The 20,198-nt window shown below is 41.3% G+C and overlaps 1 protein-coding gene across 4 annotated transcripts in view; it reads left to right on the forward strand.

Moving 5' to 3' along the window:
- mki67 (marker of proliferation Ki-67) overlaps positions 1 to 20,198 on the forward strand; it is a 60,098-nt gene that overhangs the window by 29,217 nt on the left and 10,683 nt on the right. For all 4 annotated transcript variants that reach the window (XM_041209821.1, XM_041209820.1, XM_041209823.1 and 1 more), the window contains exons 9-13: positions 405 to 1,080; positions 3,009 to 3,124; positions 4,585 to 4,759; positions 8,356 to 8,514; positions 15,077 to 16,056. In XM_041209821.1, the coding sequence (XP_041065755.1) occupies positions 405 to 1,080; positions 3,009 to 3,124; positions 4,585 to 4,759; positions 8,356 to 8,514; positions 15,077 to 16,056 (2,106 nt within the window). The remainder of the gene's footprint in view (positions 1 to 404; positions 1,081 to 3,008; positions 3,125 to 4,584; positions 4,760 to 8,355; positions 8,515 to 15,076; positions 16,057 to 20,198) is intronic.

A 20,198-nucleotide genomic window follows, 5' to 3' on the forward strand; every position in this document is an offset into this window, starting at 1 on the left:
TGAGTACAATAAACTTTTTTAACAGATTCAAATGCTTGACTATTAAAAATAAAAACCATCAATTTAGTATAGTTTTTTTTTATGAAGTATTTAAAAATAAACATTTTTTGAAAAATATGTTAGCGATGTTCTCCAAGCCCTATACAGATTTGCTATGGAAACTGCATTCTTAAGTCACAAAATTTGGTTAGATTTGTGACAGTAATTGATTTTGAAATCTGTGGAATTCCAGAATCCTTACATGTATTTTTCATCTCTAAGGCAATATGTACTTTTTTGACATTTGTATTTTAACTTGGAAGGCATTTTGGATAGTTTAGTTCCCATTATACTATTAATATCAAATAGCCATTTTATTATAAAGTCTCGTCTGAAATAATGCAAATTTGCTTTCTTCCCCTCAGGAATTTGGTGAGCTAAATGAATATCATCCTAGTCCCACGAAGTCAAGTATCCCTTCAGCAAAGACCTCGCCCAGGCAAACTAAGAAATCACCTGCCAAAGTTCCTTCACCAGGCAAGAGGTTTTTGTCAACAACTGGCGTAAATCCACCTGCAACGAGGTCACCTTTGGTTAAGATGCCAGCATCAACTAAGGCACCCTCCCTGTTAGATGTCAAACAGTCACCTGATGCCAAGACTCCTTTGCCAACAAAAACACCCTCCTTGCCTTCCTCCAAGAGGTCGCCTGCTGCCAGAACTCCTTTGCAAAACAAGACACCCTCAGCCAGCAAGAAGTCATCTATTGCCAAGACTTTGCCTACCTTGTCACCCAGCAAATTGGTGGCCAATAAAACGCCGAGTCCGATTGCTGGAGGATCTTTTGATTGTTCTCCACGTGTACGTGGGCGTTTCTCCATCACGCATGTTGCTACACCTCCCCACTTAACCCGGTCCAAGTCTCCTCGACTTGCACCAGCTCCCCTCAATTTGGTGCTATTTGAGCAGCCTCAACAGAACGCCAGTTTAGTGGCAAGTTCCAGGAAAAAACCCTCCAGAAAAAGCACTAGAAGAAGTGGTTCATTATTTGCAGCAGTACGTTCCAGAAGGCAGGCAGGGGCTTCAGCTGCTAACCTGTTGGGTAAGGCATTTTCTAAAGTTGTAGATTTTTTACTGGAATTAGCTAGGGTTGTACCATATTTATGACACAGCCTCAAAAATTAACAACTGTTCCACTTTTTTAAAAAAGTGGTTGGCCATAGATTGGCAAGACAGTGGTGCAGGCCATAAATTTACAGTACTTAAATTGCTGGACTTTGAGACATTGGCAAAAATCATTTAAACTTACTTCTTGCCTGGTGAATGCTGTGAGTGACTCAAAAGAGGGGGAAAAAATTATAGCTTGATAGAAGTAAAAATTGGTATCCTGTGTCATGGCATTGATTGGATGATACAGAGCATAATTAAGCCGAGTTGTCACAAGGATTTTAGTAAAGCTTAGCGTGAGAAATGTTTGAAATAATTTGACTTGAACTATAAAACATTTTCAGTAATGTGATTAGATTGCACATTCTGCCTGTCTAAACTTTGTGTATGAGGCGTATTTTGAGCTTATGGCAAAACTGGGAGCAATTGTCTTGAAGAATTATCACAAGGAGCATATTAGCACAACATTGCAGTGTCATAAACTGTCCCTTTACTTCCACTGCACCCACCCACCAATCCCATATCTGTATCTTCAGATGCTGATTAACTGGGCACACATTACAACTACTGAGGGACGGTATTGAGGTTAGTGTTCTCGTTGATGAATTGGTTTATTCAAAGCATTTTTAAAAATCAGTTGTTCCTCAAGGTGTCCCCACATGGTACAGAACAAACAAATCTATGAATAACCTTTATACTGAGAATAGATCAATGTTTGCATGGCACTTAGGTAAGATTATTTGAAGGTTTTTTTGTCCCATGATAATTTGAGTTTCATGCATCTCAGGTTATTGTGAGAAGTGCATGTGCCAATGCTTCTAACTCTGATGCACATGGGTGATGCACATAAAGCGCCAACCTTGTAAGTGGAAACCACCGGTAAATGTTACACATCACATTCCTCTTGCAGTGGTTACCTGGTGATCTTCAGTTCATCTGGAGAACTGGTTTGGGATGTTAATTCATGTACTGCAGGAATTCACCAAGGCTCCTTCCAAACCCACGACCACTATCATCTAAAAGGATACTGGCAGCAGAGAGATGGAATGCCACTACCTGGAAGTTCCTCTCCAAGTCACTCACCATCCTGACTTGGAAATATATCACTGTTCCTTCAATGGTACTGGGTCAAAATCCTGGAACTCCCTTCCTCTGTGGGTTTTACCTACACCATATGGACTATGGTGGTTCAAGAAGGCAACTCGCCGCCACCTCCTTGAGGGCAACTAGGGATGGGCAATAAACGCTGGCCCTGCCAGGGAAGCTCACATCCTCTGGATGCATTAAAAAAATGTTGGAATCATGCTACAATGGATTGCATGCTTTAGTTTGTAATTGAGAGCAGTTGCCATCAATTGGGGAGAGATTAGAGAATTATTCCGTGTATAAAAACCAGCTTACACCAGGTGTAGGGGTGAAACAGGGGTCTGTGCCTGTACTCTGATTTGTGATTAAACCTGGATTAAGGAAAAGATTGGCTCCAGATTCATCCTTTCCTCAATGTACGAACAGTGACTTTTAACATGGGGCAGCATGTTTCAATGAAAGAAGTAGGGCATTTGCACACAAAGCACTTTTCACTCTATCACACATTTTCCTTGCAACTCAGTATGGTTGTTTGTATTATATAGTTTGCTTTTGCATGGCCCAGAGCCAAGTAGATTATAAGCAAAATAACACATTTTCCGAAAGACAAAAGTTTCCAAGTGATTTGGGCAATAGAATGGAAGTAATATCTGGTTATTATCTGGAAATTGAACCTACTTCATAGAATGAAACATGTGTGACCTAAGATAGGTAAACTAGCAGAAGATTTGAATTTGCCTGATTATTTTAAATTGAATATATGCAATTTGATTTTAGTGACAAAGTCGTGGGCACAGATAGTGAAGGAAGGAGTGGCAAGACCTCAGTTGCGATGTGCTAGGAAGAAATCTGCTGTGGTTCAAAAACGGACAAAGAATATATCTTCGAAAGTGGTAAAAGTTTAACATTGTAATGGGAAATGATAATTAAATATGACCTTTTCATGTAAGACTGCATTTCATAAGCGCTGAATCAATTTGTAAAAATTCCTTATTAAAATGATTGCACAGTATATTTCAAACTAACTGCAAACCGGAATCATCTGGTCCTGTTGATGGCAGGCATGAGCAGACAATATGGCAAGAAGGCCAAAAGTCGGTTTTATGCTGTCGTGAAACCAGGTTGTGTTCGCCTGCTCCGCCCATCAATGACAGGCCATGTTTCCCTCCGCCGCATGTCAGTAATGTAATTTCAATACTTCATCTCATTATAAGCCCTGCTGTTTGGAATCATACCCCTCACTGGATCATCCAGCCACTAGGCCAAAGTGTTTCACAACTGTACATAAGTGACAGGCAGCACTCGCCGTCATCAGCGCCAGGCTTTATGGGCGGCAAACATCACTTTAAGGGGGGGCTCACAGGCAAGTCTCTACCTACCAGACCAGCCATAAGGTGGGGATGACTTTTCAAAGGCTGTAGGGCTAGGGCTTGCTTGGAGAAGGGGGAGAAGCGGCCTGAGGCAAGGTAAGAGGCTGCAGGGCAAGGGGTTTCTGGGGAAGAGGGATATCCCTGGATGTTTGTGGGGGCACATGTTGATCTGTGCAAATGGCATCAAGATGTTGAGGGCTGAGAAGGCAGTCTCCAGAGGAGATGTGGCCAGATAAAGATCCGAGGGTGTGCATAAGAATGTGAGTGGTGATGTCCCTTGAGTTGGCAGTGAGCGAGATGCCAGTGAATGTGTGATGGACATGTGAGTGGGTGAGTTGAGATCGATGAGATGGTTGCTTTACCCTGGGGCCATTGATGAGATTATTTATCTGTTTTATGGACTGGATGGCTGATCTTTTGTGTGCAATGTTGGCACTGACATGTGCCACCACCTCCCAGGTTGGAGTGGTGAAACTGATGGCCATCCAGCGACCAGAGTGAGGTTAGAGGACATCGCGGCGGGCCTCCATGGTGTCCAGAATGCATCCTAGGGATGCACCACTGAATTGGGGGCCTGCACTCTTCTTGGCTTTTGGGGCCATGTCTTCACTGGAGTAGTCCTGGGTTGCAACCATTTGAGAACTCTGCATGTGGCTGCAGTTTAAATATGGTGTCCAGCATGAGGAAGCAGCGAGGTAATGGTGTGGCGTGCAAACCTGAGGCCAGCCGCCAGCAATCAGGTGTGTTTCCCATGACTGCATAATGAATGAGGAGGAAGGGGGCGATATGGTGTGAAAACTCTCATTGAGGCCAGCAGATAAAATATATTTTCTTCACATCCACTACTGCACTTCGTGCAAATCTGGAATGATTCCGCCCTTGGTCTCAATTGTAGAAGAACTAGTTTAGGTCTCAGCATCTTAACTTTGATTCTTTGTTTTCGGTTTGTTCCATTTACGTTATCTAAAATTTTGTTTCAACAGACACCTGCTCGTTCAGTGAAAGGTCACTTTAGTACTGGTCATGCGGCTTCCCCAGCAACAATAGTCATTGGCAAGTCACAAGCTACTACCATTAGGCCAACTAGACAGGCCCCCCAGGTCATAAGACCTGTTTCACTGAAACGTAAAGACCATGAAATGGAAGAAAGTTTTACAGGTAAATTAGACTGCTTGAGGTACTACTTAGTAGTTTTTTTCGTATTCTGAGTTTTTTTTGAAATTTCTATTCTGTTGATCAGCTTAGACTTAATGTGGAAGTGAGGTCATTAAAGTCCAGCTTCACCAAATGCGATGGGTTGAATTTTTCGGTTTATACTACCCAATTTTGTGCTAATACTCTGAAATGGTGTTTATAATTGTACTGATGTGGTGATGTACATCCCATTTCGAACTCCTATCTGCTGTGAGTCAATTGCGCTCAAGATAAAGTGGGCTTCTAGTATTGCTAATGATTAAGAAAAGGCAAAAGTTTATGTAGACCCAGCAGGTATTTTAAGTAGAAATAGCTTATTTTGTAGCCATTTTGCTTTTTTGTGCTGACCATTGCATCACTATACATCTTTATAATTTTTGCTGGTGGACTCCTAATCTTGACCATGTAATCAGTGGAGCTGTAACTTCTACTGTGGCCTCTACTGCAGTTCTGCCCAGAGTTGCCTCATGAACAACAGGATGGGTATTAGGTTCTCGGTCCGCATATGTTTTCTATATTTGCCTCATCCTTTCAGAGGAAAGACCTGAGTGATTTTTGCATTAAGACCCTTTAGCCAAGGGCGAGCATCTCTCTAATTCTCTAGTAAGCAGCATCTTCCTCATTTACCACTCTACTTTGCCTACTGCTCACTTGCTCTGTGTTTCACAAGTAACTCCCTTCTGCCTGAGCCTCTTAATCATCCTGAGGTAGGTAAAGTTGTAGTGGCACTTGGAGGGAAAATGTTGGTGTTCCAATCTCCCATTGCTGTTATTGACAGTCAGTTTTACAGTATTTGTGAATATGCAGTCAGAATGGTGAATAAGGTTGCTGATTGTGCAAAGGTGTGTGGGCAAGTAATGATTCAAAAGAAAATTGACTTTTATTAGAGGGACTTCAACCAATTATCGGTAATGATATAGTGGATGGATTTTAATGTAGATAGCTGACTAAACTATATTAATAAGCATATGAAAAATGGTGAGCTTAATTTTAAATGGCTGTCCAGACCCATCAGGTTGTAGGTAAGGTTGTAGTCCAATGGGCATCCATGATGTACTGTAGACCATCAGTAACAGAATTGTATTCAACCACAATCATGGCCCAATATGGCCCTCACTTTACTACTACCAGATGATCAACCCTGGCTCAGTGAGGAATGCAGAAGTATACCAGGCATGCCTAAGAAAACAGCAGAAGCAGAGTGCAATGCACAGAGCAAAATGATCATATATGCAACTGATCAAATCAAAACACTCTAGTCCTGCCTCCTCCAGTTGTGAATGGTTGTGCCTAATTTAAAAAACTAACGGGAGGAAGGAGGCTCCACAAATATTCCCATTCTCAGAATGGAGGAGCCCAGCACGCTAGTGTAAAAGATAAGGCTGAAACATTTGTAACCATCTTCAACCAGAAATGCCAAGCGGATGATCCATCTCTGACTCTTCCTGAGGACCCCAATATCTCCAATGCCTATCTTCAGCCAATTCAATTCTCTAAGTGATATCAAGAAATGGCTGAAGGCACTGGATACAGCAAGGACTACAAGCCCTGTCAACATCCCAGCTGTAGTCCTAAAGACTTGGGCTCCAGAACTAGTCACGCCTCTAACTAAACTGTTCCAGTACAGCTCCAGCACTGGCGTCTACCCAGCAATGTGGAAAATTGCCCAGTTATGTCCTGTCCACAAAAAGCAGGACAAATCCAACTTGGTCAGCCCCACTAGTCTACTTGATCATCAGCAAAGTGGTGGGAGATGTTGTCAATAATGCTATTAAGCACTAACGTGCTCATTGCTCAGTTTGAGTTCCGCCAGGGCCACTCGGCCCCTGACCTCATACAGCCTTAATCCAAGCGTGGACAAAAGAGCTGAATTCAAGAGATGAGGTGAAGGTGACTGCCCTTGACATCAAGGCAGCATTTGGCTGAGTGTGGCATAGAGGAGCCCTAGCAAAGTTAATTCTGTGGGGAAATGGAGGTGGGGGGTAACTTTGCACTGATTGAAGTCATATCTAGCACAAAGGATGATGATTGTGGTTAGTCACTTGGTAGTACAGAACTTGGAGTATTGTTGGAAAAAGAGACGCTATCAAAGCTTTTTTGCCTTGCACTCATCAGGATAGCTCGCAACAAATTACCAATAGTAACGGGGGAAATAACAATTTCTACTGCATGAGAAGGGAGTGCTGATTAGTTGGCGAGTGGATTCTGATAGAGGCGTTGCCAAGGAGAATGCAGCATGGAACAATTAATTGCCCAGCTTTGTTCACATTCAAGCCAGGCAAGTCAACTATGGCCCATGGCAGTGCCTCCATGAATCAGTCCACTTGCCAACAAATTAGCACTCTCTTCACCTGTTATATAAATTGTTGTTCCCCCGATACTGTTTATAATTCTTGCCAGCTGTCCTGATGAGTACAAGATGAAAAGCTTTGATACCAGGACTTTTTTTTAATGATACTCAAGTTATGGTTGTGGTTATTGGAGTCCAATAATCTCAGTCCCAGGACATTGCTTCAGGCCCAATTATCTTGAGCTGTTCATGAATGACCTTCCTTCCATTATAAATTCAGAAGTAGGGATGTACAGTGCCCAGTACCATTCTTGGTTCCTTAGATGCTGGGGCAGTTGGTGTCCATATGCAATAAAACCTGAACAATATTCGGGCTTGGGTGGATGAGCGGCAAGTAACATTTGTGCCAAATAAGTGCCATGCAGTGACCATCTCCAACAAGAGAAAATCTGATCATCCCCCCCCATACCACCCTTATAAATACTGTGACTACAAGAACAGGTCAGAGGCTGGAAATTCTGTGGCAAATAACTCATTTCCTGACTCTTCAAAACCTTTCTACTAAAAATGGTACAAGTTAGGAGTGTGATAGAATATTCTCCTCTTGCCTGGATGAGTGTAGCTCCAATGACACTCAATCTCAACACTATCCAGGACAAAACAGCCCGCTTGACTGGCACCCCATCCACCATCTTAAACAATCCTTCCACCGCCGACATGCACTGGCAGCAGTGTGTACTGTATACTGCATGCACTGCAGCAACTCATCAACCCTCTTACAAGAGAACCTTCCAAACTGACAATCTCTACCAACCTAGAAGGATAAGAGCAGAGGGCACATGGGAACACGAACACCTGTAACTTCCCCTCTAAGCCAAATGCTATCCTGCCTTGGAACGATACCACATGACCCAACGACAGCAAAGGAACAAACAGCATTTTATGTGTACTTGCACTAGATGGACTGCAGCAGTTTAAGAACTATATGTTAGCTGGACCAGTAAGATAACTAATTTAGAATGAAAAGCTTTGCTTAGTGGAAAAAAAAGATAATTTGTATTTGTAATGCATTTCATCAAACTGAAATTTGTTACAACCAATTTTTTCCTCTATATTGGCAACCATTATGTAGTCTAGAAGAAGAATTCAAATGAGCATGAAGGAAATCTTTCAGTTTGGGGACTTCTCTATATATCCGTTTTCAAAGTTGCTGTTGTATTTGACAAAATATTATATTTATGCTACTTGTACTTTTATTATTTTAATATAGGTATAGCTGAAATGTTCAGCACTCCTAAAAATGAAAATGATAGTGCATACCCAGTACTCTGCACTTCGAACATTGTTGATAATTCTCAAACTGCTCTGGCCAATCCAGTAACCCAGAAGTCATTTGAAGACTCCGTTATCAAAACGCCTGAAGAAACTGGTTAGTGCAATACAACTTACGACTATATTAAGAGGATGGCTCTCTACCCTTATTGCTGCCCCAGTCCTATATACTGTCCCTTCACAGCATCCTCATCTTTCCTGCTTTTGTCATACCTGCTTGCTTTTATTGCCTTTTCCCAGCTCAAACTGCTTCGCTTTCCCACCATCTTTACCGCATTAAGCTGGTTTGCCCGCTTGGAAATCAATGTACAAACTTTATAAAGCTCTTGTTGTGTTTTTGTTTTATGTACTTTAAGTGCTTTAAAGATGTTGTCACATCTTAGAACTTTGAAACTGAACAATAAGAGGATGCTGGGCAGGATGAGTTGGCTTAGATTGTGACTAAAGTGTGGTGGGTCAGCGAGGTAGAAACAGGATAGTGGGATCAGCTTGAGGCACAGCTAGGTAAAACCTAGTTAGTTGGAGGAGCTGGGGCGTGAGTGGACATAATGAACAAAGGGGAACGTAAAGGTAAGGCCTTGTAAGTATGGGAAAGGGTACAGGATGGCTGTTTAGGGACAGGGTGATAAAGAAAAGCTATTGGTATTGTGAACCACTGTGCCATGCAGCTTTTGGAGGAATAAAATGGAAATGTAAAGCAAGTAAAGACAGATTGCAAAGATTCCATCAAAAATAACTAGTCATGACAGACAAAATGACTACAGAGATACTACTGTGGTTTATGTAAGCTCTTTTTAAGATTAGGCAATCTCATAGTATTGCACATGGAGTCACGATCAAGTGTGGTCTTTAATGTTGAGAGTTTAAAATGGTGTTCTTATATAATCCTATCGTCATTTCAAAGTCATAGATTTATAATGTAACTAATTACACCTTCCTGCCAGAGGTGGTGCTGTAGTGCAACAGTCCTGCACAGGTGGGGATTTAATTTCAGTTTAACCAGTTTACAAACAATACCTGCATTTTATGATCAGGTGAGTCGAAGGACTCCCCTCTTTTCCCCCCTCAGTTGACTGCAACAGGTTTTTAGTTTTGGCTAAGGGTACCCCTTCTCAGTTTTAATGTGTACTTAACTATTTACATGCTGTGATTACAAAGAACTAGTCAGACAGGTTTTCAAAGAAAGAGATTAGTTTATTTATATTGAAATCTATTTAAGTGATACATACACACAAGCACATACTCGAAGCTCACACACAAATATCAATTACAGAGTAAGTGAGGGTAGATCGGCCAAATTAAAGTCTGTAAGAAATAAAAGAAGTTCACAGTTTGTGGCTTGCTGTTTCCTTTGACTGTATGTAGAATCCAATAATCTTTCTTCCAAGACCAAGGTAGTTCAAAGCTGTAGTCGGTTTTTCTGCCCCTCTGACAACACTTATGGAATTAAGTCTTTACGACCATAAGAAATAGGAGCAGAAGTAGGCCATTCGGCCCCTCGAGCCTGCTCCACCATTCAATAACATCATGGCTGATCTGTTTGTGTTTCGAGTTCTACCCCTAATAACCTTAGATTCTTGTTAGGCAAGGGAATCAATCAACCTCTACTTTAAAGATATTCAGTGACCCCCCAACGTCCACCATTTTCTGAGGCAGTGTGCCAAAGTCATACAGTCCTCTGAGAGAAAATAATTCTCTTAATCTCTGTCCTATAGGGAACCTCTAATTTTAAAAACAGTGCCCCCTAGTTCTGGGCTCACCCACAAGACGAAACATCCTTTCCATATCCACCTACTCAAGTCCGTTCAGGATCTTATACACTTTAATCAAGTCACACATCACTCTTCTAAACTCCAGTGGAAACAAACCAAGTCTGCCCAACCTTTCCTCATAACACAGCCCATTCATTCCAGATATCAATATAGTAAACCTCCTCTGAACTGCGTCCAATGCATTTACTTCCTTCCTTAGATAAGGAGACCGAAACTGCACACAGTATTCGAGATGTGGTCTCAGCAATGCCCTGTATAACTGAGGCATAACATCCTTACTTTTATGTTCAATTTCTCTTGTAATAAAGGAAACATTCCATTAGCCTTCTTAATTACTTGCCGTACCTGCATAGTAACTTTTTGTGACGCATGCATGAGAACATCTAGATCCCCTAGCCTTGTATCCCAGTTCACTTAAGCTAGCTCAGCTTTCATGCCCACGTAGTTACCTATATTTAAGTTTAAAATACTAGTCTTAGATCCACTCTTCTCCCTTTCAAATTGGATATAAAATTAATAATAATGTGGTCGCTGCTACCTAGGGGTGCCTTTATCCTGAGGTCTATAATTAATCCTATCACATTACACAATACCAAGTCTAATATAACCTACTCCCTGGTTGATTCCAGAATGTGCTGCTCTAAGAAGTTCTCAAACGTTCTACGAACTCCTCAACCAGGCTACCACTACCAATCTGAATTTTCCAGTTTATTAGTAGATTAAAGTCACCCATGATTATTGTTGCCCCTTTTATCACAAGGACCCAATATTTCTTCTTGTATACTTTATCCTACATTGTGATTACTGTTAGGCCTGTAGACCACTCCCACTAGTGTCTTTTTTCCTCTACTATTCTTCATTCTCTCCCAAACCGTTTCTACATGCTGATTTCCTGAACCAAAGACATCTCTAGTTATTGCACACATGTCATCCTTGATCAACAGTGCTACCTTTCTACCTGTACCTAGCTTCCTATTCTTCTTGAATGTCATATACCCCTCAATATTCAGGACCAATCTTTGTCATCCTGCAGCCACGTCTCCATAATGGCTATCAGATCATATTTATTTACTTCAATGTGCGCTATCAATTCATTTACTTGCATTGAGATACAGAGCCTTTAGTTTAGTCTTTTTGTTATCTTTGTAACATCTAGTCTTAATTCTTGGTGCATTCTTAGGTTTTTTTTCTCTCTGTCCCTTGGTGCCATTCTGTAACCCTCATTTCCTATTTTCCTCTCTTACCTTATCTCTACTCTTTTGATATACATCTTGCCATATTTGATCACTTGCCCACACTATTTAGTTTAAAACCCTCTCTACTTCTGTAGTTATGCGGTCGCAAGAACACTGGTCCTAGCACAGTTCAGGTGTAGACCATCCCAATGGCATAGCACCCACTTTCCTCGGAATTGGTGCCAGTGCCCCACAAACCAGAAATCACTTCTCTCATACCAGTCTTTCAGCTATATGTTCATACCTCTAATTTTACATACCCTGTGCCAATTTGCACATGGCTCAGATAATAATCCTGAGATTATAGGTTTGAGGTTCTGATTTTCATTTTAGTACCTAGCTCCTCATACTCCCTTTGCAGAATGTCTTTCCTAGCTCTACCTATGTTGTTGGCCCTACATGGACTATGACAACTGGATCCACCCCCCTTCCACTGCAAGTTGCTCTCTAGTCCTGAGCAGGTGTCCTGAACCCTGGCACCGGGCAGGCAACACAGCTGTCTGGATTCTCACTCTTTGCTGCAGAGAATAGTGTCAATCTCCCTCACTATACTGTCCCCTACTACCACTGCATTCCTTTTTGCTCCGCCACTTGGATGGCTTCCTCTACCACAGTGTCATGGTCAGTTTGCTCATCCACACTGCAGCCACTGCTCTCATCCAAATAAGCTAAGAGAACCTCAAACCTATTGGATAATTGCAGAGGCTCGCACTCCTGCCCTCTGGATCACCTTACCTGCCTCACTCATAGTCACACCCTCCCTGTCCCTGACCACTGACCAAATCAGAAGACTCTATTCTAAGTGATGCGACCTCCTGGTTCAAAGCATCCAGGTAACTTTTCTCCTCCCTGATGTGTCGCAGAGTCTGCAACTCAACCTCCAGGTCAAGGACTGTGCCGAAGTTCCTCGGGCTTCAAACGCTTACTGCAGATATATTTGCCCTGGATCGCAAGGCCATCCAGGGTCCCACATGCTGCAACCTTGTCATATCACCTGTCCTGCCATCCTTAATGTGTTTTAATTAACTGCTTAATTATATTATTCATATATGTTGCTTTTTAAATATTTTTATTAACTTTTTCACCAATTTGTGTACTATTTTAAACCTTAGGGATAGAATAGAACTTACCCACTTAGTAGACACTAAGCAAACAGCCAGCACCTTTCCCTGTAGTAGAATAAGAACTAATTCCTACAGGGTGAGAAAGATAGAAAAAGGAAACTAACACCTCCTTCACCCCGCCCCCCGGCCTCCTTCGCCAAACTCCAAGAGCAGGATTTTACTGTCAGCGAGCAGGGGTGGGGCCCATTTGCTGACATGTAATATGAAGCACGGTCACGTTGGGTGGAACTCTCGATGTCATTGCGCCCCATTTAACTTTTCAGGAAGGCGGGGGTGCAGCAAAATCTTAAGGTTGGTGGGCAGACCAGGAGCCCCAGTGGCAACTAGAAAAAACATGAAACCTCATCCACAGATGGTATGAGGTTTCATGTAGGGTTTTAAATATTTTAATAAAGTTGTTTTGGAAATTATGAACATGTCCTAACTCATGTGACATTGTCACATGAGGGGAAATGTAAGGGAATTTTTCTTTTTATATTTTTAATATTTTGGAAAGTAGAGGTGATATTCCTGAGGCAGCACTTAGCCTCAGGGAGATGAATGTGCTCTTTTGTGCACGTGCGCGAAAGAGCGCACTCTCGATTTTAGGCATCCCCCTACACAGGGAGTGCATAGTGCTTCCCTGCAGACGTCACACTGGGCGGGCCTTAATTGGCCCGCCCACATAAAATGGCGCCAATTGGAAGCGTGTGCGCACATGCCCACCCATCAACTCCTCCTCTTCTCCCCACCCCTCCCCACCACCACTACCACCACCAACGGGGAGAAAACTCTGCCCGAAGTTTGCACTCAGTTTCCTCAGTTGCATTCTGTTTACAGATCAATTAAAGTAATTAGTGGACCTGCCCGTCCACCTTAAGGTTGGTGGGCAGACCAGGAGCCCCAGTGGCAACTAGAAAAAACATGAAACCTCATCCACAGATGGTAGGAGGTTTCATGTAGGGTTTTAAAGGCCTGTATATATAGCCAACTGAACTGGGTCTACATTAACCAGATTCAATCAGTTAGCTTTCACAGTAGATAGTGAGTTTACTCTGTTAAGCTGCAAAAAGAAAAAAACTTAGCCTGGTTATAAAGTACTTTCCAGTTACTGCTAATTACAGACTAGATTAGACTTTAAGAGCAAAATTTAAGAACTAAATTACCACTTTAAACTCCGCCACTCACCAAACTCCCAAGTCTATACTTCAAGTTTCCTCAGCTGCATTCTGGTTTTCTTTTTAAAAATCTCTGTCTACTGCAAATCGATACACGATCAAATTAGTAAATAGGGTCCAAGCTTGTCAAGTGGATGGAGAGAGAGATATAGAAGCAGGGGCTCCACTCAACTCAACTGCTAGTCCTGTTCTGCTGAAAAAACACAAGCTTAAACAGAGTTTGGCTCATCACATGACTTCTCTGTCCTACTCTCAGTAATTTGAACGATAATTGTTATTTTAATTATAAATTGATTAGCTCGTCTGGAGAGCTATTTTAAAAACTAAGATATTTTTTCTAAGCAATTAACCTTTGAATGGTTCATCTTCAGCTGTTGAATACTGTAGGTGATTTCCATTGATATCTTGTCAATACACCAGGAAGGAAAGTCTTTCATAGCCCCTGAAGTTGTGGGGGCACAGTCATTGTCCTTGGTGAGTTTTGCAGACTTGCGTCTCCTTTCCATAGGTTGGAATGCAGAATGTATATAGTAATATAAATTAGTGGCCATCTTGAAGTTGAAGGTTGAAGTCACTTTAGCCTGTATCAAGAAAAAAAGCTTTTTAAAAGTTCAATTCCTGTTTCCTGCCAGTGAATTAAAGATCAATATTTGATAGAAGCACATGTTCATAATCTAAATAGCACCTTTAATATGGTAAGAATCATAATGTGCTTCACAAGAGGACTATCAAATAAAATTTAACACTGAGTCACATGAGATGATAGGCCAGTGACCAGAAGCTTGATTTAAGGAGCATATTGCATGGGCAGAGAGAGACTGAGGAGTTTAGGGAGGGAATCCCAGAGTTTTAGACCTAGACAGCCGGAGGCACTGCTGCCAGTAGCAGAGTGATTAAAATGGGTGATGCACAAGAGGCCAGAAGTAGAAGAGTGCAAAAGAATTTGTAGAGTTATAAGGCTGGCATGATAGGATGAGCCATGACATGGAGGGATTTGAAACTAATGTGAGAATTTTAAAAACTAAGTGGTGCTGGACTCTGAGTCAATGTAGATCAACAAGAACGGCTGATGGGTGAACAGGAATTGGTGGGAGTTAGGATATGAGCAGCAGAGATTTGGATGAGCTCAAGTTTATGTAGGGTGCAAGGTAGGAGGCTGGCCAGGACAGCATTGATATTTTTAATCGTAAATGTGAACGTTAACAACAGAAAAACCTGGCAGGAGGTATCACAGATAATTTATTAATATATTACTTTGAATGTGTCCAGTAAGTAGTGATTACCGATTGCACAAATGCAATGTTGTAGAGGAATTTTTCAGTATTGAAGGTACTTCACATTTTAAGATGTCTGTATTGCTTTTTCTTTTAGGTGTAATGACTGTCTCGCCACTAACTACCCCTGGTACAAGAAGTAATAGAAAATACAACAATTCAGTTTCACGGTTACTGAGATGTAGAGCTGATTTCTCTGCTAGTTTAAATGATCTTTGTGAAAGTGTACCCGAGGTACCAAAAGTAAAAGGCAAGCCAGTGGAAGATATGGATGTTGTAAAAAGAATCATGAAGACGCCTAAAGTTAAAGGCAAGCCTGTGGAAGATATGGCTGGTGTAAAAAGAATCATGAAGACACCCAGAGTAAAAGGCAAGCCGGTAGAAGATATGGCTGGTGTAAAAAGAATCATGAAGACGCCTAAAGTAAAAGGCAAGCCGGTAGAAGATATGGTTGGTGTAAAAAGAATCATGAAGACACCTAAAGTAAAAGGCAAGCCAGTGGAAGATATGATTGGTGTAAAACGAATTATGAAGACGCCTAAAGTAAAAGGCAAGCCAGTGGAAGATATGGTTGGTGTAAAAAGAATCATGAAGACTCCTAAAGTAAAAGGCAAGCCAGTGGAAGATATGGTTGGTGTAAAAAGAATCATGAAGACGCCTAAAGTAAAAAGCAAGCCAGTGGAAGATTTTACTGGACTACGTATGCTCATGGCAGAACCTAAACAAAAAGCAGAATCTCCTGAGGTTAGTTATGTTGGAATTAAAAATTTGTTTCATCCAGGAAAGGAGGTGGAAAGCTGTGACTATAGTGGTTTGAGTGAAATGTTTTCAACTGCTATAAAAACTGAAGAAAGTTCAGATTTCAAGCTGCAACAAATGTCAAAAACAAGTGCAAGTGAAGAGGAAACAAATAGACCACCTACACCACTTGAGAAGATATATAGTGATAGACAGACAATGGAAACATCTGAAAATAAATTGAGCCACATTGTAAAACAGCACAATGAACAGCCATTGACAACAAAATACCCTCCCCGAGAAACTGGTGGAAATTCAAGTTTGCCATCAGATGTTCAGGTAAATAAAACCTTAATTTTTAACATGGTAGTAGAACTGGACTCAAATGGTATCTGTGAAAGCATACTCAGTTATTGGTATGTCCATTTTAATTGATAATGGCCTATGATTGATTTCTAATTTAATATAACTTGTAAGTCCTCATGACTTTACAATCACCAATTTTCGTGAGGATTGTTTTCCCATGCAGGACATTTGATGTCAGTTTGACCTGGGGGCTGACTGTTCCTCTGTTTCCTTTAGCTAGTCGGCTACGGGTTGCTTTGAGCTTTGTCGTGCCATTGTGAATCATCTTTTCCCATGTTATCCTGTCAGAAATACCATGTTTCTATACATCAGTAAAAGTTTTTGTATTTGCCTTTAGGCAATCCTAATATTTTGAACTGACCCCACAAAAGTGCTTACCTAGCTTCAGTTCACCATAGAAATACCATTATTGAATACTTAGTATCAGTCATTCAAACCAGGTCACCAGCCCACATTATTCCTGCCATATTTCCTCTCCTCAGAACATCAGTGCCCTTGCCACATTAAATTTTCATATTCGTTTTCACTTAGATGGGAAGAAAGATTTCTGGTGTAGTGACTAGGTAGTCCAGAGATTTCATACTTAACTTGAGGCTTACAAGGCAGTAATTATATTTTCAGTTTAATGCCCTTTTGCTCCCATTATCTCTCAAAGCTTTCCAATAACACTCTTAGCCATAAGCAAACTGTGGTTCACCTCATCGTTTAGGAGTATATCATGTGGCTTGCTGCTTCCTAGGTAGGTGAGTTTATTCACTGCATGCAGCATGTGCCCTTTGATGCTATTACGTGCCACATGAAGTTTTATGGGGTAGGCTGGTATATGATCATGAGCAAATGAACTCTTGAACAAGTTCTTCAGAAACTTTAGTTTTGGGCTGCAAGGGCTGGAGTTTTCCTCACCGTCTTCAAAATGGAACTGTATGGATATTTGCTTGAGGAAAAATTGGGTCTCCAAAGCTAGAGTCACCTGGAATTCAAAAAGAATTGTTAAAACAGAAGAAAGGAGTTTTTGAAGAATACCAAATACAGTAGAAAACCAAGCAGAATGGAGTGCACGGAGCTAATTAGGGGGAAACATAAGAAAGGCAAAGAAAATTGGCAGGTCACATAAAAGAGAACCCAAAAATCCTTTTTTTAACATTTAAAAGGATAGTTTTAAAGAAATGGGGTTGATTAGAGATGAGCAAGGAAATGTTATAGAGGCAGAGGATATGGCAGATAAGGAATGAGTAGTTTGCATTTGACTTCACAAAAGAGGATGAAGTTAATGTTGCAGTAGAGGGAGTGGGAATATATATTGGTTAGGATAAAAACACAATAGGAGATACTAAAAATGTTGGCATCACTCGAATGTTAATAAGTCACCTAGTCAAAATGGAATGCGCCCTAGGTTGCTGAGGAAAATTAGAGTATTGACGTAAAAAGCTCTGACAATATTTCAATCCTCCTTGGATATGGAAGTGATGCCAGAGGATTGGAGAATTGCAAGTGTTTACAGCCCTATTCAAAATAGAGAAGCAGAATAAACCTGGTAACTACAAGCCAGCCAGTCTAATATCTGTGGAAGGAACTACTAGAGAACATTGTAGAGGGTATCATTAATTCACACTTGGAGAAATGTTTGTTAATAAAGAACAATCAGCATGGATTTGTTAAAGGCAAATTGTGCCTAACTAACCTGATTTTGAATTATTTGAAGTAATTGAGGGTTGATGATTGTTGTACAGAAGATGTATACATATTGAATTTTGATAAATACCATATAACAGACCCATTCGGAAAATGGAAGCACGTGGGATTAAAGGGGCAGTGATAACTTGGGTATGTAACTGGTTAAGGGTTAGAGGCAGAGGGCAATGGTGAACGGATGTTTCCTTTGCATGATGGAAATATGCAGTAAGGTCCACCCAGGAGCATTAGGCCAATTTCCTTTTGCATATAAATGATCTGAATTTCAAGCCATGCTGGCAAAACAAAACTTGGTAATATAACACATAGGATAGAAGCAGACTAGAGGAAAACATGGACTGGTGACATGAGTAGACACATAGCAAAGGTAATTTAAAGCATGCAAATGTGAAATAATGCACTTTTGGGGGAAACAGAATGAGAAAGCAGTATAATCTAGATCATAGTTCTCAAACTGTGACCTGGAGACCCCTGAGGGTCTGTAGAGACTTTACAGAGGCCTGTAAAATCATGTGAATGGGACCTGTTGCTCTCTGGTGCAGGTTGGGCACATGCGTTGGTTACCTCATTTATTGGCAGTGTCACAATCGCAGGAGTGTTGCAACCAAGCGTGTTAGTATATTCTAGCGGAGATAGATCGATAAACAGCACATGGGGGGGCGTTGGGGGTATGGTGGAGAAATCCCTGAAACACTCAGCGTTTTGTGGTGTGTAGGCAGGCGGTAGAGGACTACACCTGAAAGCGTGTCAGTGTTCCCAACAGTAGCCACTGAGCCCAATTTCACATGAGGAAGAACAGGAAGGTGTGTGTTGAAGTATTCAACAGGCATGTTGTTGAATCTGTAAGATTGTCTTTCAGCTGAAGGGAAGATGAGCAATCACATCAATGTTCACTGTATCAGACAGCTCTGGCAAAATTTCAACAAACCTTTTAACATGACATTAAAGAAGCTTACATTCAGAAATGTAAATGAGAAATTAGTTTATTATAGTTTTAGATGGAGGATGTTTGTGATAACTATAGCCCATTTGAAAAGGGATCCTCTCAAAAAAAGCTTGAGAACTACTGATCTAAATGGCACTGCTTTGGGGGTGGTGGGGGGAGGAATCAACAGCGGAGGGACCTGGGAGTGCATATTATAAGTGGCTGAGCAATTTGATATGGCAGTTATGAAAGCTTATGGGATACATGACTTTGTAAGTAGGGGTGTTGCTTTTGTCCTCCGAAGTCACCCTTACTACAAGTTGCTGTTTAGGCTTCAGTGGGAGTTTTGTGTACAACACTGGGTACCAAACTTTAGGAATGATGTTGAGGCCTTGGCGAGGATACGAAGGAGGGTTACTAAGTTGATACCAAGGATGAAAAGTTTAGTTTTGTGGAGCAATTGAAGAAGCTGGGATTACATTTTTCTTCAGAGCTGAGGAATATAAGGAAAGACCTAATAGAGGTATTCAAAAGTGAGGGGTTTTGATAAAGCAGGTAGGAAGAAACGGTTTTCTCTGGCAAGTGGTTCAGTAACCAGACGTCATAGATTTAAAATAATTGCCAAAAGAACTTTAGGGTACATGAGAACACACTACCTAAAAATGGTCAATTCAGATTCCATAATGACTTTCAAAAGGCAACTGGAAGTGTACTCTAAGGACAGGATTTGGGAAAAAGTTGAAATGTAGGATTAAATGAGTTAGTTCATTCAAATAGCAAGCCAGCACGGGCATATTGAACAAAATGGCCTCCTGTAGTGTAAGATTGAGCCTATAGCCCATTTAATACTTGGCTTACCTCATGACTGATAACATTTTTGACATCGTCCTGGTGGACCAACATATAGTCAGTGTATGGAACTAAGGTGGACCCATGTTGTTTTATGTTTGCTTGGAAGTCAATGCATTGGCGGTGGTCAGGTGGTACACATACATCTTGAGGAGCAGTGTTCCATTAAGCATAATTCCCTGTGCTATGTTTGCCTCTGGGGCTGATAGTGCAGCTTCTGCTTAGCTGAGAGCAACAGTTATACCATCTTAGTGCCCTGCTGAGCACACTTTCTTTTTCAAGTCTACCTGTTGACCCCTGGAATGTTCTCTCATTCCAAGCTGCTATATTTAAGTATTTTTTGTTTTGTTTTGACAGCTTATGGGAGACTTCTGTCTGCTTTGGTAAACTGGCCACCAGTTAGTGAAACTGGCATTGTTTAGGGTGCCTTTTATAGCCCCTTCGTCCATGCTACGGAGGTGAGCAGTGCGACCCTAACTAGGTCTACTCAATCATTTAGGACTGCCAAACTCCCACTGTTGATTTGAGTCAGTGAAATGTGACTGTGTAACAAGCTGCCACTGTGTTGGCTGACACTACAGCAGGCAATCTGCACCTGCTACTTTGCTGCTATCCCATTGCAAGAGTTTGAAGTGTGGTGTTATGAAAA

This window comes from Carcharodon carcharias, chromosome 17 (assembly GCF_017639515.1).
Source record: "Carcharodon carcharias isolate sCarCar2 chromosome 17, sCarCar2.pri, whole genome shotgun sequence".
NCBI lineage: Eukaryota > Metazoa > Chordata > Chondrichthyes > Lamniformes > Lamnidae > Carcharodon > Carcharodon carcharias.